Below are 17,097 nucleotides of genomic sequence, written 5' to 3' on the forward strand. Positions count from 1 at the left end.
AGGGTTCCATGTACTCCCAAGTAGAGGTGTGAAAAATTCAACTATTATTAAAACAAAAAGGTTCACAATGATCAAATGCTCATTCTGAATACAATCTGAGGCAACATGTAATGCGATCTTAATTTCTCAAAGAATAAATATTAGTATAGTAGATAGAATATTGGATCTCTAAATTATGATTTGGACCCTGTCATTAACGGCCCTAGTCTGTTATCACAGTCCTCAGTCTAGACTTGTGCTAATACAGTAGCAACTAGCCACATGTGGCTAATGAACACCTGAAATGTGACTAATATAAATGAAGATATACTGCCATTATAGAATACACACCAAATTTCAGTAGAAAAATATATTATTAACAATTTTCATAGTGATAATATATATTATGTGATAATATTTTGGATACATTGGGTTAAGAAAATATATTAAAATTAATTCCACCTGTATTTTTGTATTTTTTTTCTTTTTTTACTGTGGCTACTAGAAAAATTTAATTATATTTGTGGCTTGAATTTGTGATTCATGTGGCTCACATTTGTGGCTAACATTATATTTCTTTTTTATTTATTAAATTTTAGTTAACATACAATATAATATTAGTTTCAGAAGTAGAATTTAGTGATTCATCAGTTACATACAACACTATTCTGGTATAGAGCAGTGGTTCTCAACATCAAAGATTCTGATTTAACTAGCCTGGAGCCTGAGTTTTGATGTTTAAAAAAAAACATTTTGATGGTTTTTTTTTTTCACCCATGTGATTTATTTCATCATGCAGCCAGGGCAGAAAACCCTAGGCTAGACTCTGTCATGCATGCCTGAGCCAGTCAGTGGTCTTCTCAAAAGTAAGCTTCAGCTGCTGGGAATGTGTGCTTCTCCTGGTCTTGGAAGCAGAAGCATAAATGCCAGTTCACTGATATGCTAAAGCTTGGCTCTGCCATTTGCCTCCCTGAATCACTCTGCCCCATCCATTTATTTACTGTTTATTATAAAAATGACATTTCACAGAAAGTCAAATACATTTGAATTGGGGTAACACTGGGGTACAGTTTAATCCTTCCTTTAAAGAAAGGTCTGTCAGCACAAGACACACAAGCTGTTTCTTTACAGGACCACACACTAATCCTAAAGACCCATGGTTACTGATGTTTTCTTTCTGATTACCCCTGGGACCAATTCATCAAGCAGCAAGGCTAAGCTGGAACAGAGATGACACTTGAAGACTGATGGAAGATGCCACATACATAGAAGAAAAAGGATTGAATATTTCATTAGGAGATTTTCAGGACAGAAGAGGATGAAAGCTCATTTTGTCTACCTCTCTGCTTCTGAGTACTGACCTCACCTAAATAATTCCAACCAGATAACAGTGTTTCCTAGGTTTACAGCCCTCCAAGAAAGGAGGCCTTTTTTAACCACTAAGGCCAGCCTTGATACATAGACCTTTTGGAGCTAATAACGTGGTGGGGTGATAATGAGGAGGATAATACTGGTGATAAATCAAGTTACCATTTGCCAGTTACCCACCATGTGCCAAGCACTGTGCTAAACACTTTAGACCTTTATGTGATCTCATTTAATCCTCATAAAATTCTGTTATCCTTATTTTTCAGATGAGGAAATCAAGGTTCAGGGAGCTGAAGTCTTTCCAAAAGCCATGGAGTTGGGAGTTAGTAAAGCTGAAATTGCATTGTGGGTTATCTGACTCCAAATGTCCTGCTCCTTCCCTCATGTCACAATGTCATGATAATCCTGATGCCCTTCGTCTTCCAGGAGCCCAAGCCACTCTGATATTTTGTTTGGCATCAGGTATCTTACAGAAGAAACTAACAAAATGTGATAGGCTGTGGTAGGGATGATCATAAGACATCCTAACGTAGCTTTCATATTTGTACTGCCACAAAGTCATTTCACTGTGATCTCTACTGGCATGAAAGAACTGTCAACACCATTTTGTGGATGGGGGTTGGGGGAATCAGAGCCCACAATTACCAGCAAAAAAACAAAAACATATTCTAGCTCATAACTCTAAGGAAGGCCAAAAGCTGAGACATCAGGCCAGTGCTCTTCCCCCATAGCATTCTGCTAATTGATAACCCAGAGGAAGCAGAAACTGCTAAGGAAACCTTTCTCAAGAGCCCCTTCTATTAAGGGCCAGGTTCTTCATGGCACAATGTCAAAAGGGCCAAGACCTTAAAAGCCCCATCAAGGTGACTGCTTCCCACCCTGAACACATCTTAAATCCCAGTCACCTCACTCAAAGTAAGATATGCAATCAGTAAATTCTAGCCCCTGAGAGGGTAGAGAGCCCACACTCTTACATTAATAGCTGAAGACAACACACAGGGGTGTTCACACTTTCCTAAATAAGAGAAAGAAGCAAAGGAGGCAGAGAGGAGTGAGGAGGGGAGGAGGAAGGAAGGGAGAGATCTATAAAACGAAAGAAAAGGGGAGACAAGGAAAATAGTGAAATCAGAAAAGAAGAGATATAAGAAAGGCAAAAGTTCACAGCAATATAAAGTTAAGAGTCTTCAAAAACCATCAAGGCCAAAAGGGAAGTGATTTGTACAAAGTGATTTGTACTTAGGAGACAGGAGGCATGAGGCAGAATATGGGAATTGTTAAAATAAATAAGGGATAAAAAGAAAAGACTCAAAATTAGAAGGGAAAAGATTAAAGGAGGCTCAAGTCCTCAGTAAAAAAAAAAAATAAAAAAAAAAAAAGGAAAAATTGTGAGAGGAGCCACCAGGAGAGAAATGAACAGGAGAAAAGAGGCTGGTGAAAGGGGAGCCAGGGGCAGGGGCAGGTAGCCAAGGAGACAAGAGAGGGGAGTGAAGGCTGACTGACACTCACCCTCACAAAGCTGGCAGGAAACCATCCCTCCTCATCGTCGATCTGGCCCCACCACCAATCCTTGTTGGAAGCATCCAAGACTTTGATGACGTCGCCAGCTTTAAATGCCAACTCCCGGTTGGCCATGGTGACGTGATCCCATACTGCCTCAGCACTAACGATGGAATCTCCAGTGATCAGCTTAGGAGACAAAATGAGAATGTGTTCAGTCCACACAGCTGGCTACCTTACTTGCCCTTTACCCCACCCACAGAACTCTACTAGTTATGGAAAAACTGACATACTAGTGGTGAAGGGTTGGGGAGAGGGAGATGGCACTGGGAAGCACAAGCTCCACTGGACCACAAGACAAACAATACTTGTCAACTTTCCATTAGCCAGTGGATGGAATGACCCAGAATGTGAATATGAACTACATAAGCCTTATGCTTTTATCCCTACTCATTAGATCCTTCCCCAGAAAAGAAAGAAAGTTCCAGTGCATCTTCTCTTGGTGCTTAAAGGCAGCCCTGGGTCTGGAATGGGTGAAGAGGTTAAAATCAAAGGTTAAAATGAAGATCAAACATATTTGTTCTAGATTCTCTGTATTCCTCCCTGTTTCGTCCTCCTTCTTGGAACTGACCAATTGAGAGTTGGTGGTACATTATTTAACACCACTATAACCCACCCCCAAGGGGTTACACATCATGGCATTCCTCACACACAATGGACTCCAGTCCTGCAGCCTCCTGTTCTCACCCACACATGATGCCATCCAGAGAGGTCATGGGTGTGAAAGAATATGGCTTCCTGTGATGCCTTGCTTCCATAAAACTCAACCTTGGCATAAATTCATTCAGTGATTTGTACCACCACCCTATGAGATACGTAGGGGGTCTAGGTTGAATCCTGCATTTGACAGATGGCAAAACTGAGTCACAAGGAAGCTAAGGAGTGAACTTAGGATCACACAGCAAGATAGGGGCTGTGCAAAGACCTTAACCCTGGTCATTAAAGTCTATGACCAGTAGGACTGCGATCCACACAGTAACAGGAAGACATCTATCCCAGTTCCACACCCCTCCCCCCCCACACACATTCACAACACTCATCTAAGCACAGTGATGAGGATGGGGGTGAGAAAAGAGTCTGCCTCTCTCTGGCTGCCATCCTGACCCCTATGTTGTTTGTTACCCTTTTTACCCAGCTGTTTACAGCCTATATGGGCCATCAATCTTCCTGGCATTTGGAGAAACAGATTCTAGAATAGAGAACATATGTCCTGTCAAGGCAAGGGATTCAAGAATTCTCTCTCTAGCACTAAATTTCTGAATATGTTCTCTATATGTTAACTTTTCCATCAATCTGTTTTGAGGAAGGACTGATTCTCTAAGGCAATTGTGGCTCCACAAGCCCAAAGACAAAACGGTTCAAAAATAACAGAGACAGAATATAGAATATGCATCCTCTCACACAGGTCTGTCTTTCAATATGCCAACTAGAGAATAACCCCATGGTCATGAAATTAGCACATAACACATTGCATACACATGAAAACATATCCAATAACTGATCTTTTGACTTAGTTAAGGCATTCTGTTGGTCAGGTACAGCATGGGGGGCTCCTGATCATGGATGCAAGAGAGATTTCCAGTAGGACTTTTTATAACACTACCTTTCAAGTGTTTCATGCTTTACAGTTTACAATGTATTTTCACATCTACTGTATCACTTGATCCTCACTGAATGAGCAAGGTGTCACTATTACCCATATTTTAAAGATAAGGAAACTGAGGCTATGATAGGTAACCTGTGCTTTGGTCAATCATACAAGTTGATAATAATGGAGCCTGGCCTTCTGACTGCATATGCTCTAATGCCCATCATACCATACTACCAATGTCTACTCATTAGCTATACTGAACTCATAAAATTCCATCCATAATATCTCAAACCATATAACTCCTATTCTTAAAGAATCCCAAAGAAGGAGATATGGACAGCTACCTTTAAGTGACTAGTTCCCCTTCCTATGAGAAGATTTATTTTTATGTTGAACCTGTTTTCTTCCAATTGCACTGAAAGTCAATTTCTTCTTGTTCTGACTTCAGTGGAGAAGAATTGCTGGTCACTTGCCTCAATAGAATAAATCTTCATAAAGAAATTTCCCCTCTCCTGCCAAAGATAGTTTCCAACTGGGTGTTGCGAGGGCTCAATAAGCACATACAGCCCTAAATCACAGCATGAAGACTTGTAGCTTAAGGCTATATCCTTGGCTTTTTACCAAAGGTCAAGAGTATCTTGGCATCAATTACCAATCCTTTGCTCAGGACACTATCTATGATGCTGTCTTAGGTACCCTAGGCCCAGGTCTGGCTGATTCCACTGCCTGTATTCTTTCTACAGTCATCTTTCCAACCTTATGCTTGGCTCTTCCCAGCAGCAGTTGGCTCACTCTTGTCCCCAATTAGTCCAGCTGACCTGCCTAGGCCCTCAGATCAGAGATCCCAGCTATACTCTGGACAAGGTCAATATAGGATCCAGGGTCCATAAACAAACTGTAAGTCTGTTGTCAGGGCCTACTTGGAATCAAAGGCAGTCAGAACTGGAAACCATTTCAAGGATCATCAATGTTGAGCCCTCATTTTATAGATCAGGTATAATACAACAGGAGTAATTTGCCTACAGTCAGCAGATGGCCAGCCTCCTAGACCATTTTTTTTCCCAAAGTAACACCATAGATAGAGAAGGTAGAAAAGAACACCTGGATTTAAGACCTTGCTCTACTACTTGCTAAAGGTGTGATGATAATGATAGTGATGATGACGACAATGATGATAATATTAGATAATATAGAGTACTTGCTATATGTTGGGCACTATTCTAAGTACTTTACACACATTAATTCATTGAAGCTTCACAACAGCCCTATGAGGAAATACTATTATTATTCCTATCTTACAGGTGAGGAAACTGAAGTTCAGAGAGGTTAAATAACTTTCCTAAATTTATACAGCTGATAAGTATTGAAGACATAATTCAAATGCAGCTACAATTTGGCTCCAGTGTCTGCTCTTATAAGCTATCGTGCCATTGGGTGGGTTGGTTATACTGTTAAAAATGTATAATTCTATATTCCCACCTGCTTCATGAATTACAACATACTGAACCAAGAGTTGATGGATGTGTGTGCAGACATGAAAGGAAGACTAATCCAGAAGGGGTTGGTAGCTGCATGGGGCTCCTGTGCTTTCCAGTCACAAATATAAGCAGGTATAAGGGGGACGCTACTCCCCCATCCTCTGAGTTGTTTTAAAAGTGAACTAAATTTGGGCTGGAAATTGGTTTCACATCCTCCTTTTGTGTACAGGATTGACTTAAATTGCTACATTTTTTTAATAAATATGCACTTTGCTCACCCATTTTCCATACAACACTCATTCAGTGAGCTTCCACCATTGTCTTCTTATTGTGATTCAGGCCTAGTCCTTACATGAAGATCAAAGGCCCTTCAGGCACCAACACTGAATGCCCTTCAAGCAGTATGCAAAATGGTTAAGGGCAAGCAAACCTAGCTTCAAATCTGGCTTTCCTACTTTAGAAAGTATCAGTGACTTCTAGACTTGAAACACCACCCCCACCCCCAAATCAACTTTGACTTCTTCCTTTTCTTCAAACTAGATTTAAGATCCTTCACACAGTACTCCATCCTACCTTTCTAGCTGTCCTTCTCCAACTCTCCCACCCCCTCTTAACAGCCCTTTCCAAATTCTACTGCCTGTTTGCCATCAAATTCCCCATAGTTTTTAACTATGGGAGATGAGGAATAGAAGAGTCAGAGAAACAAACCAAAATGGAACTTTCAGCATGTAATTAGGATACCAAGGAGCACAATATCACAAAAGCCAAGGAGAACAGTTTCATGATATACAACTTTTGTAATCAATTTCTTCATATATAAAATGGGGATAATAATATCTGCCTCACAGGCAGGGTAGTAGAGAGGGCAAACTGAGTACTGTATGTACAGTGCCTACTGCAGTACTTGGTACATGTTGGCCTAGTACAAGACTTCAGAGGAAGGGAGGAACATATGTGGCTGTTAGGCTCTAGAGTAATTTTGTGGGACACTGAAAATAGGCCTTAAAGAATGGGTAGGATTGTAACATATTGAAGAGTGATCAGGAAAGGCATCTGAGGCAAAGGAATTAGGAATGAGACTACATAAAGTCTCAGAGGTGAAAACTATGGGGAATTTGATGGCAAACAGGTAGTGGAATTTGGAGAGGGCTGGGAAGAGGGGGTTGGGGGAGTTGGGGAAGGACAGCTGGAAAGGTAGTATGGAGTCCTGTTTGAAGGCTCTTAAATCTAGTTTGAGGAAAAGGAAGAAATCAAAGTAGATTTGGGGGTGGGGGTGGTGTTTCAAGTCAAAGTGTCATGAGAGTAAGTTACATGAGGAAATGCTGGTTTGGGAGGGGGAAAAAGAGATGACAAATTTTCTCTCCAATGTGTTGAATATGGGGGGCCAGCAAGATATGCAGGTAGATTTCAAGTTCAAGAGATATCAGGAGAGATAGTTATATAGGTTTTGGAGTCAATGGCTCAGAAATTGTGGAAACCAAGGAAGTTTTCCCTGGAAGAAAGTGCTAAGAAAGAAGATCAGAAACCTCAGGAAACAGCAACAATGGGAGGTGAGGAAGAGAAGAAGAGCCAGAGAAACAAATGAAGCTTTCATTACCTAATGAGAATACCAAGGAGTGTAATCTTGCAAAAGCCAAGGCCAAGAGTTTTAAGTAGCAGATGATAAAATTATCAAATGGTACAGAGCTATAAAATGAAGAAAGCCAATAAATGGCCATTTGGGAGTAGCTATATCAGCTGTTAAATTCTTTACATCTTAAACTGGTTTATACCCCGCCCCCCTCCAAAAACCTTAATTTCCTAATTGTCCCCACCCGTTTATCTTGCAAGTCCAACATAAAGTCAGAAGATGGTACTTACTGGGTTACTCCAACAAGGTACCCAAATAGCTCTTGGCCTTAGGACAGTGCTGATGTGACCTCTAACAAAATAATTCCTAATCCCCAGAATATTTCAGGTAGAGAAACAAATATAGGTTGGCTCTTGCTCAGACTTGCCAGTGAGTGGGACACACAGTGCTCTGTACCCCAAAACTAAAGACATTTTTGGGCATGAATGAGAAGATGGGGAGGAGGAAGACTCATAATATCATTCTTAAAAAAGGAATGAGATCCTATTTATTTTTGTCTAGATTTCCCAGGATAATACTAATTATCAAATATTCTTTTCCATTGATACTATAAGTAGATACATTTGTTATCATACCCATTTTTTTCTGACTTTTAACCTAGAAATATGACCACAACACCCTACAGGAATTGACCTCTAAGAGTTTGACTTCTAAGCCTGGTCGCTGGTCAAAATTGAAGCATGTGTCTACAGTTAACTTGGAGTGGCCAGTGGGCCCTTTCAGAGGGAAGGAAATAAGGCAGGGAAAAAAAGTGAGGAAGAAAGTAAAATAGGGAGTAAGAATGGGGTGACTGGGTGGCTCAGTTGGTTAAGTGTCCAACTTTGGCTCAGGTCATGATCTCACAGTTCGTGAGTTCAAGTCCCACATCGGGCTCTGTGCTGACAGCTCAGAGCCTGGAGCCTGTTTCAGATTCTGTCTCCTTCTCTCTCTGCCCCTCCCCTGCTCATGCTCTTTCTCTGTCCAAAAAATAAATAAACATTAAAAAAATTTAAAAAATAGGGAGTAAGAAAAATCTATATTTGTTGAAAACACATGTGAGGCATTGGGTAAGGGACTTTGTGATCTTAATCTTTATAACTCACCAAGGTAAACATTAACATCCCATTTTTACTGAAGATAATCTGTGACACTAAGCAAGTAGCCCACAGTCACCCAGTTATTAACTGGTAGAGCAGATTTGAATTATTAGCTGGCCTTACTCTACAACCTTGCTTTTGCCATTCCCCCACAAGAAGGCAGATAGAAGGCTCCCAGCTGGTTTCTCCTTCCAGGAATACCAGCCCACCCTGTGAATGACCTAGAGTAGTAGTTCTCAACCCTCTGGAGGGTTTATTAAAACACAGACTACTAGGCCCCCAAGTCTGACTCTCTGATTCAGTTGGTCTTAAGTAAGACTTGAGAATTTTCATTTCAAAAAAGTTCCCATGTGATGCCTATGCTGCTGGTTCACAGACACACTTGGTGAACCACCACCCTGAAGGACCATCATAGTATAGGCTTCACCCTTGCCTCTCCAGGTGTTTCATTCTCCTCAGGGATCCCCATGTGATCCTGTACATTGGGCTCCCTGCCTGTCCACAAGATCTCCTTCAGTGGTTGGTATGTCTGAGAAAGGATATTTTGGGCCATGTAAGGAGTATTCCCAATGCCAGGTCTTGCCAACATAGAAAAATCCCTGGGATCCTAGTTATGCAGAGCCATAACACTTGTCTTCATTTTCTTGCTCTTTCCCTCTAGCTGAACAGTACCACCCCTAAATAGTTATATAATTGTCCAGGGTGACTGTCATAAATATTAGAGTTTTAATAGCAAGAAGCAGAAGGGGGAAATGTTAAAAAATAAAAATGTGTTGTGCAAAATAGCAAATGTGTCAATTGCCATGAAGGTAGCTGACCTGGGCCTGCCTTCTGAGAAGCTTCACGGGACAATAAGAAGGGACATGAGGCATCTTTGTCTCTGTAAGGTTTTCTCGGTTGGTGCCTGCCCCCATCCTTTCAGAAGGTCCCCTTCTTCAACAGCTAGGCATTGACAAGAGCAAGATCCTCTCCTTCATTCCTTTTAGGTACATATAAAATAGGCTGGGATTTTATTCTCTCTCCTGAATAGTCTTTTTTTAATACAGCCTTGTAAACAGATTCTGGCTATCTTGCCCAAAGTGTTTAAGGACAACAGTCTTCCCCACCTGGAAAGGCATGACCCAGGCTGTTTCAACAACAGCTAGGAGGCATCATTGCATAAAGCAAAGACTGGCCATTGAATGAAGCTCTGCCAGTAACTTCTTGAATAAACCTGAGTAATTACTTTACCTGTCTCAGTCTTTTTACCAGTAAAGTTACAGACTTGAACCAGACAGACAATCTCTTAAGTCACCTCCAGCTCTGGCTTTCTATTGAGGCTAACATTTCAGCATCTCAAAGAACAGAAATTTCATTATTACAATGTATTTCTTCTCACTCTCCTTTGTGTTTAATAGGATGCTTTTACTACTCAGGAAAATGAGAAACTGGAGCTGAATATAACTCATTCAGGCATTGCTGTTGACCCAAGCTAGTCGAACTGGCTGGGAAAACTGAGGAATGAGTTTTCCACTTTGGACCCCTGACTACCACATTCAAAAGTCAGAGAAATCATCTTTCTCATGTCATCAGCTCTCGCACCTCCAGTCCCATATTCCCAACTTCCTACTCTAGATTTCAATGGATGGCCTGCTACACTGCCAATAAAACATATGTAAAACTTATCATATGCCCCCATTCCCATCCTTCCTAATTTTTCCCATTTCTAATTCCTCTTCTTGGCGTGCTGTTTTTTTCCACGTGTCTGTCTCTCAGATATGACCCTTTATCTTCATTTCCAATGGCCCATCCTAGGTATGGCCCTTATCACCTCAAGTTGCCTCTCAATTGGCCTTCCTGCTGCCCACAGGTCTCTCTCTCTGCTTAACCTACTCATTAATGATGCATTTCTTAAAACTTGTTTGATGGTGCCACTATCCATGCTCACAAAGACTTAATAACTCCCTACAGTCAATCTTTCAAAGCTCTCCTTAATCAAGCCCTCACCTATAGATCAAACCCTTATCTTAATCCAGGCAGGGACCTTCCACTCTAGCCAAATTTATCCTCTTGCAGGCAGATGCAGTCCTAACTCCATGCTTCTGATTCATCAAAATCCTTAGCCACGGTTAAGTATAGGAACACTGGAACTAGGCTGCCTCTTCCTATCTGTGTGATGTTGGCCTGCCTGTTCCTCAATTCCTCACCCGATAACTCCAACTTATATCCTTTCTCCTCTTGCCCCTTTCACTAATTTCTAAGTAGGATGAGAAGGAAATAAGGCAATATGGATTTATTCAAGTTGTGCTATTCTCCAAACCACCAGAGTACACACGTGTGAACAGTAGATCTAAAAAATCTGCTTAGGTTGGAGGAAGATGGCAGCGTGGGAAGATGCTGGGCTCACCATGTCCTGCTGATCACTTAGATTCCACCTACACCTGCCTAAATAACCCAGAAAACCACCAGAAGACTAGCAGAACTGATTCTCCAGAGCCAAGTGTAGACGAGAGGCCCACAGAAGAGGGTAGGAAGGGCGGAGAGGCGGTGCGCACTACATGGACTGGCTGGAGGGAGCCAGGGTGGAGGGGCAGCCTGCCAGCAAAGCAGAGCCCCCAAGCCTGGCTTGCAGAAGCAGAGGGGCCAGACAGAGTGTGTTCTGAACAGCAAGTGGGAATTAACATCTGGAAGGTTATAAGCTAACAGCTCTGCTGAGAGAGCAGGAGGGCTGGAGGACAACGGGAGGGAGAGTTGTTGAGCCTCAAACAACAGAGCTAAGCTTGGTAGGGAACAAAGGCGCTCACCAGCGCCATCTTCCTCGCCAGTCCCCCAGCGAAAATCCCAAGGGAACCAGTTCCTGTCAGGGAACATGCTTGCACCCCGCGAACACCCAAGGCTATGCTTCTGTGGATCCATCCCTCCGGCGGGTCTGACTCATTCCTGGTACCGCAGGGCCCCTCTCGAAGAGGATCACCAAAGGAAAAGCAATCAGAGCCTGCCCCTCCCGCCCCTGTGCATGTTGCCGATCCAACCCGGCTAATACGTGAGATCCCGAGGACCACAAGCCTGGCAGTGTGCAAGTAGCCCAGACCGGCCTCACCACCCCACAGTGAATCCCGCCCCTAGGAGACTGAAAGAGAAGGTACACACCAGTCTGACTGTGGCCCCAGAGATGGGCTGGAGGCAGACATCAGGTCTGAGGGCAGCCCCGCCCACCAATGCAAGTTATTCAAGACAGCACAGGTGAAGTGCCCCACAGTTCCCCACCACTCCAGGGACTATCCAAAATGATGAAACAGAAGAATTCCCCTCAAAAGAATCTCCAGGAAATAATGACAGCTAATGAATTGATCAAAAAGGATTTAAACAATATAAGAGAAAGTGAATTTAGAATAATAGTCATAAAATTAATCGCTGGGCTTGAAAACACTATACAGAGCAGCAGAGACTCTACTGCAACAGATATCAAGGGACTAAGGAACAGCCAAAAGGAGCTAAAAAATGCTGTCAATGAGCTGCAAAATAAAATGGAGACAACCACAGCTCAGAGTGAAGAGGCAGAGGAGAGAATAGGTAAATTGGAAGATAATTATGGAAAAAGACGAAGCTGAGAAAAAGACAAATAAAAAAAATCCAGGAGTATGAGGGGAAAATGAGAGAACTAAGTGATGCACTAAAGAGAAATAATCTACGCATAATTGGTATTCCAGAGGAGGAATAGAGAGGGAAAGGTGCTGAAAGTGTACCTGAAGAAATAATAGCTGAGACCTTCCCTGATCTGGGGAAGGAAAAAGGCATTGAAATCCAAGAGGCACAGAGAACTCCCTTCAGACGTAACCTGAATCCATCTTCTGTACGACATATCAATAGTGAAACTGGCAAAATACAAGGATAAAGAAAAAATTCTGAAAGCAGCTAGGGATAAACGTGCTCTAACATATACAGGGAGACTGATAACACTCGTGACAGATCTATTTACTGAAACTTGGCAGACCAGAAAGGAATGGAAGGAAATCTTCAATGCGATGAACAGAAAAAAATATGCAGCCGAGAATCCTTTATCCAGCAAATCTGTCATTTAGAATAGAAGGAGAGATAAAGGTCTTCCCAAACAAACAAAAACTGAAGGAATTCATCACCACTAAACCAGTCCTAGAAGAGATCCTAAGCGGGATCCTGTGAGACAAAGTACCAGAGACATCACTACAAGCATGAAACCTACAGACATAACAATGACTCTAAACTCATATCTTTCTATAATACTGAATGAAAATGGACTAAATGCACAAAGCAAAAGACATAGGGTATCAGAATGGATAAAAAAAAACAAGACCCATCTATTTGCTGTCTACAAGAGACTCATTTTAGACCTGAGGACACCTTTAGATTGAGAGTGAGGGGATGGAGAACTATTTATCATACTACTGGAAGTCAAAAGAAAGCTGGAGTAGCCATACTTATATCATATTAACTAGACTTTAAATTAAAGGCTGTAACAAGAGATGAAGAAGGGCATTATATAATAATTACAGGGTCTATCCATCAGGAAGAGCTAACAATTATAAATGTCTATGTGCCAAATATGGGAGCCCCCAAATATATAAAACAATTACTCACAAACATAAGCAACCTTATTCATAAGAATGTGGTAATTGCAGGAGACTTTAAAACACCATTTAAAGAAATGGATACATCATCTAGACACATGGTCAATAAAGAAACAAGGGCCCTTAATGATACATTGGATCAGATGGACTTGACAGATCTATTTAGAACTCTGCATCCCAAAGCAACAGAATATACTCTCTTCGAGTGCACATGGAACATTCTCCAAGACAGATCACATACTGGGTCACAAAACAGCCCTTCATAAGTATACAAGTATTAAGATCATATCATGCATACTTTCAGACCACAATGCTATGAAGCTTGAAATCAACCACAGGAAAAAGTCTGGAAAACCTCCAAAAGCATGGAGGTTAAAGAACACCCTACTAAAGAATGAATGGGTCAACCAGGAAATTGGAGAAGAAATTAAAAAGTATATGGAAACAAATGAAAATGAAAATACAACAATCCAAATGCTTTGGGATGCACTGAAGGCAGTCCTGAGAGGAAATTACATTGCAATCCAGGCCTATCTCAAGAAACAAGAAAAATCCCAAGTACAAAAATCTAACAGCACACCTAAAGGAAATAGAAGCAGAACAGCAAAGACAGCCTAAACCCAGGAGAAGAAGAGAAACAATAAGAATCATAGCAGAAATGAACAATATAGAATCTAAAAAAAACTGTAGAGCAGATCAATGAAACCAAGAGTTGGTTTTTTGAAAAAATAAGCAGAATTGATACACCTCTAGCCAGGCTTCTCAAAAAGAAAAGGGAGATGACCCAAATAGATAAAATCATGAATGAAAATGGAATGATTACAACCATTACCTCATAAATACAAGCAATTATCAGGGAATACTATGAAAAACTATATGCCAACAAACTGGACAACCTGGAAGAAATGGACAAATTCCTAAACACCCACACACTTCCAAAACTCAATCAGGAGGAAATAGAAAGCTTGAACAGACCCATAACCAGAGAAGAAATTGAATCAGTCATCAAAAATCTCCCAACAAATAAGAGTCCAGGACCAGATGGATTCCCAGGGGAGTTCTACCAGACGTTTAGGGCAGAGATAATACCTATCCTTCTCAAGCTATTCCAAGAAATAGAAAGGGAAGGAAAACTTCCAGACATTCTATGAAGCCAGTATTACTTTGATTCCTAAACCAGACAGAGACCCGGTAAAAAAAGAGAACTACAGGCCAATATCCCTGATGAATATGGATGCAAAAATTCTCAATAAGATACTAGCAAATCGAATTCAAGCATATAAAAAGAATTATTCACCAAGATCAAGTGGGATTCATTCCTGGGATGCAGGGCTGGTTCAATATTTGCAAATCAATCAATGTGATACATCACATTAATAAAAGAAAAGATAAGAACCATATGATCCTGTCAATCGATGCAGAAAAAGCATTTGACAAAATTCAGCATCCTTTCTTAATAAAAACCCTCAAGAAAGTCAGGATTGAAGGAACATACTTAAACATCATAAAAGCCTTTTATGAAAAGCCCACAGCTAATACCATCCTCAATGGGGAAAAACTGAGAGCTTTTTCCCTAAGATCAGGAACACGACAGGGATGTCCACTCTCACCGCTGTTGTTTAACATAGTGTTGGAAGTGCTGGCATCAGCAATCAGACAACAAAAGGAAATCAAAGGCATCAAAATTGGCAAAGATGAAGTCAAGCTTTCACTTATTGCAGATGAAATGATATTATACATGGAAAATCTGATAGACTCCACCAAAAGTCTGCCAGAACTGATACATGAATTCAGCAAAGTTGCAGGATACAAAATCTATGTACAGAAATCAGTTGCATTCTTATACACTAATAATGAAGCAACAGAAAGACAAATAAAGAATCTGATCCCATTCACAATTGCAACAAGAAGCATAAAATACCTAGGAATAAATCTAACCAAAGATGTAAAAGATCTGTATGCTGAAAACTATAGAAAGCTTATGAAGGAAATTGAAGAAGATATAAAGAAATGGAAAAACATTCCGTGCTCCTGGGTTGGAAGAATAAATATTGTTAAAATCTCAATACTACCCAAAGCTATCTACACATTCAATGCAACCCCAATCAAAATTGCACCAGCATTCTTCTCAAAACTAGAACAGGCAATCCTACAATTCATATGGAACCACAAAAGGCCCCAAATACCCAAAGTAATTTTGAAGAAGACCAAAGCAGGAGGTATCACAATCCCAGAATTTAGCCTCTACTACAAAGCTGTACTACAAAGCTCTATCAAGACAGCATGGTATTGGCACAAAAACAGACACATTGACTACTGGAATACAATAGAAACCCCAGAACTAGACCCACAAACGTATGGCCAACTAATCTTTGACAAAGCAAGAAAGAATATCCAATGGAAGAAAGACAGTCTCTTTAACAAATGGTGCTGGGAGAACTGGACAGCAACATGCAGAAGGTTGAAACTAGACCACTTTCTCACACCATTCACAAAAATAAACTCAAAATGGTTAAAGGACCTGAATGTGAGACAGGAAACCATCAAAACCCTAGAGGAGAAAACAGGAAAAGACCTGTCTGACCTCAGCCATAGCAATTTCTTACTTGACACATCCCCAAAGGCAAGGGAATTAAAAGCAAAAATGAACTATTGGGACCTCATGAAGATAAAAAGCTTCTGGACAGCAAAGGAAACAATCAACAAAAGTAAAAGGCAAACAACGAAATGGGAAAATATATTTGCAAATGACATATTGGACAAAGGGCTAGTGTCCCCAAACTGCACACCCGAAAAACAAATAATCCAGTGAAGAAATGGGCAGAAAACATGAATAGACACTTCTCTAAAGAAGACATCCAGATGGCCAGCAGGCACATGAAAAGATGCTCAACGTCGCTCCTCATCAGGGAATTACAAATCAAAACCACACTCAGATATCACCTCACGCCAGTCAGAGTGGCCAAAATGAACAAATCAGGAGACTCTAGATGCTGGAGAGGATGGGGAGAAACAGGAACCCTCTTGCACTGTTGGTGGGAATGCAAACTGGTGCAGCTGCTCTGGAAGACAGTGTGGAGGTTCCTCAAAAAATTAAAAATAGACCTACCCTATGACCCAGCAGTAGTACTGCTAGGAATTTACCCAAGGGATACAGGAGTGCTGATGCATAGGGGCACTTGTACTTGTATGTTTATAGCAGCACTCTCAACAATAGCCAAATTATGGAAAGAGCCTAAATGTCCATCACCTGACGAATGGATAAGGAAATTGTGTTTTATATACGCAATGGAGTACTACGTGGCAATGAGAAAGAATGAAATATGGCCCTATGTAGCAATGTGTATGGAACTGGAGAGTGTGATGCTAAGTGAAATAAGCCATACAGAGAAAGGCAGATACCATATGTGTTCACTCTTATGTGGATCATGAGAAACTTAACAGGAGCCCATGGGGCAGGGGAAGAAAAAAAATAGAGGTTAGAGTTGGAGAAAGCCAAAGCATAAGAGACTCTTAAAAACTGAGAACAAACTGAGGGCTGATGGGGGTTGGGAGGGAGGGGAGGGTGGGTAATGGGTATTGAGGAGGGCAGCTTTTGGGATGAGCACTGGGTGTTGTATGGAAACCAATTTGACAATAAATTTCATATATTAGAAAACAAAAAAATAAAATAAAATAAAAAATAAAATAAAATAAAATAAAATCAGGAAAGACTGGATTTTGCCTAAAGTTAAATTTGGTAAAGAAGTAGTATTCACTTAGAATAGCCAAGATAGGAAGATGTTTGGTCAGTTTTGTAGTTTGGACAGTGTTCATTATTTCTGTTGAGACA

General features: G+C 40.9%; 1 protein-coding gene across 1 annotated transcript in view; it reads right to left on the reverse strand.

Moving 5' to 3' along the window:
• The window catches only part of ARHGEF9 (Cdc42 guanine nucleotide exchange factor 9), a 188,886-nt gene that overhangs the window by 123,361 nt on the left and 48,428 nt on the right, over positions 1 to 17,097 (reverse strand). The window contains exon 2 of the mRNA XM_042974958.1: positions 2,854 to 3,033. Coding sequence (XP_042830892.1) covers positions 2,854 to 3,033 — 180 coding nt within the window. The remainder of the gene's footprint in view (positions 1 to 2,853; positions 3,034 to 17,097) is intronic.

Source organism: Panthera tigris, chromosome X (assembly GCF_018350195.1).
Source record: "Panthera tigris isolate Pti1 chromosome X, P.tigris_Pti1_mat1.1, whole genome shotgun sequence".
In the NCBI taxonomy this organism is placed as follows: Eukaryota; Metazoa; Chordata; class Mammalia; order Carnivora; family Felidae; genus Panthera; species Panthera tigris.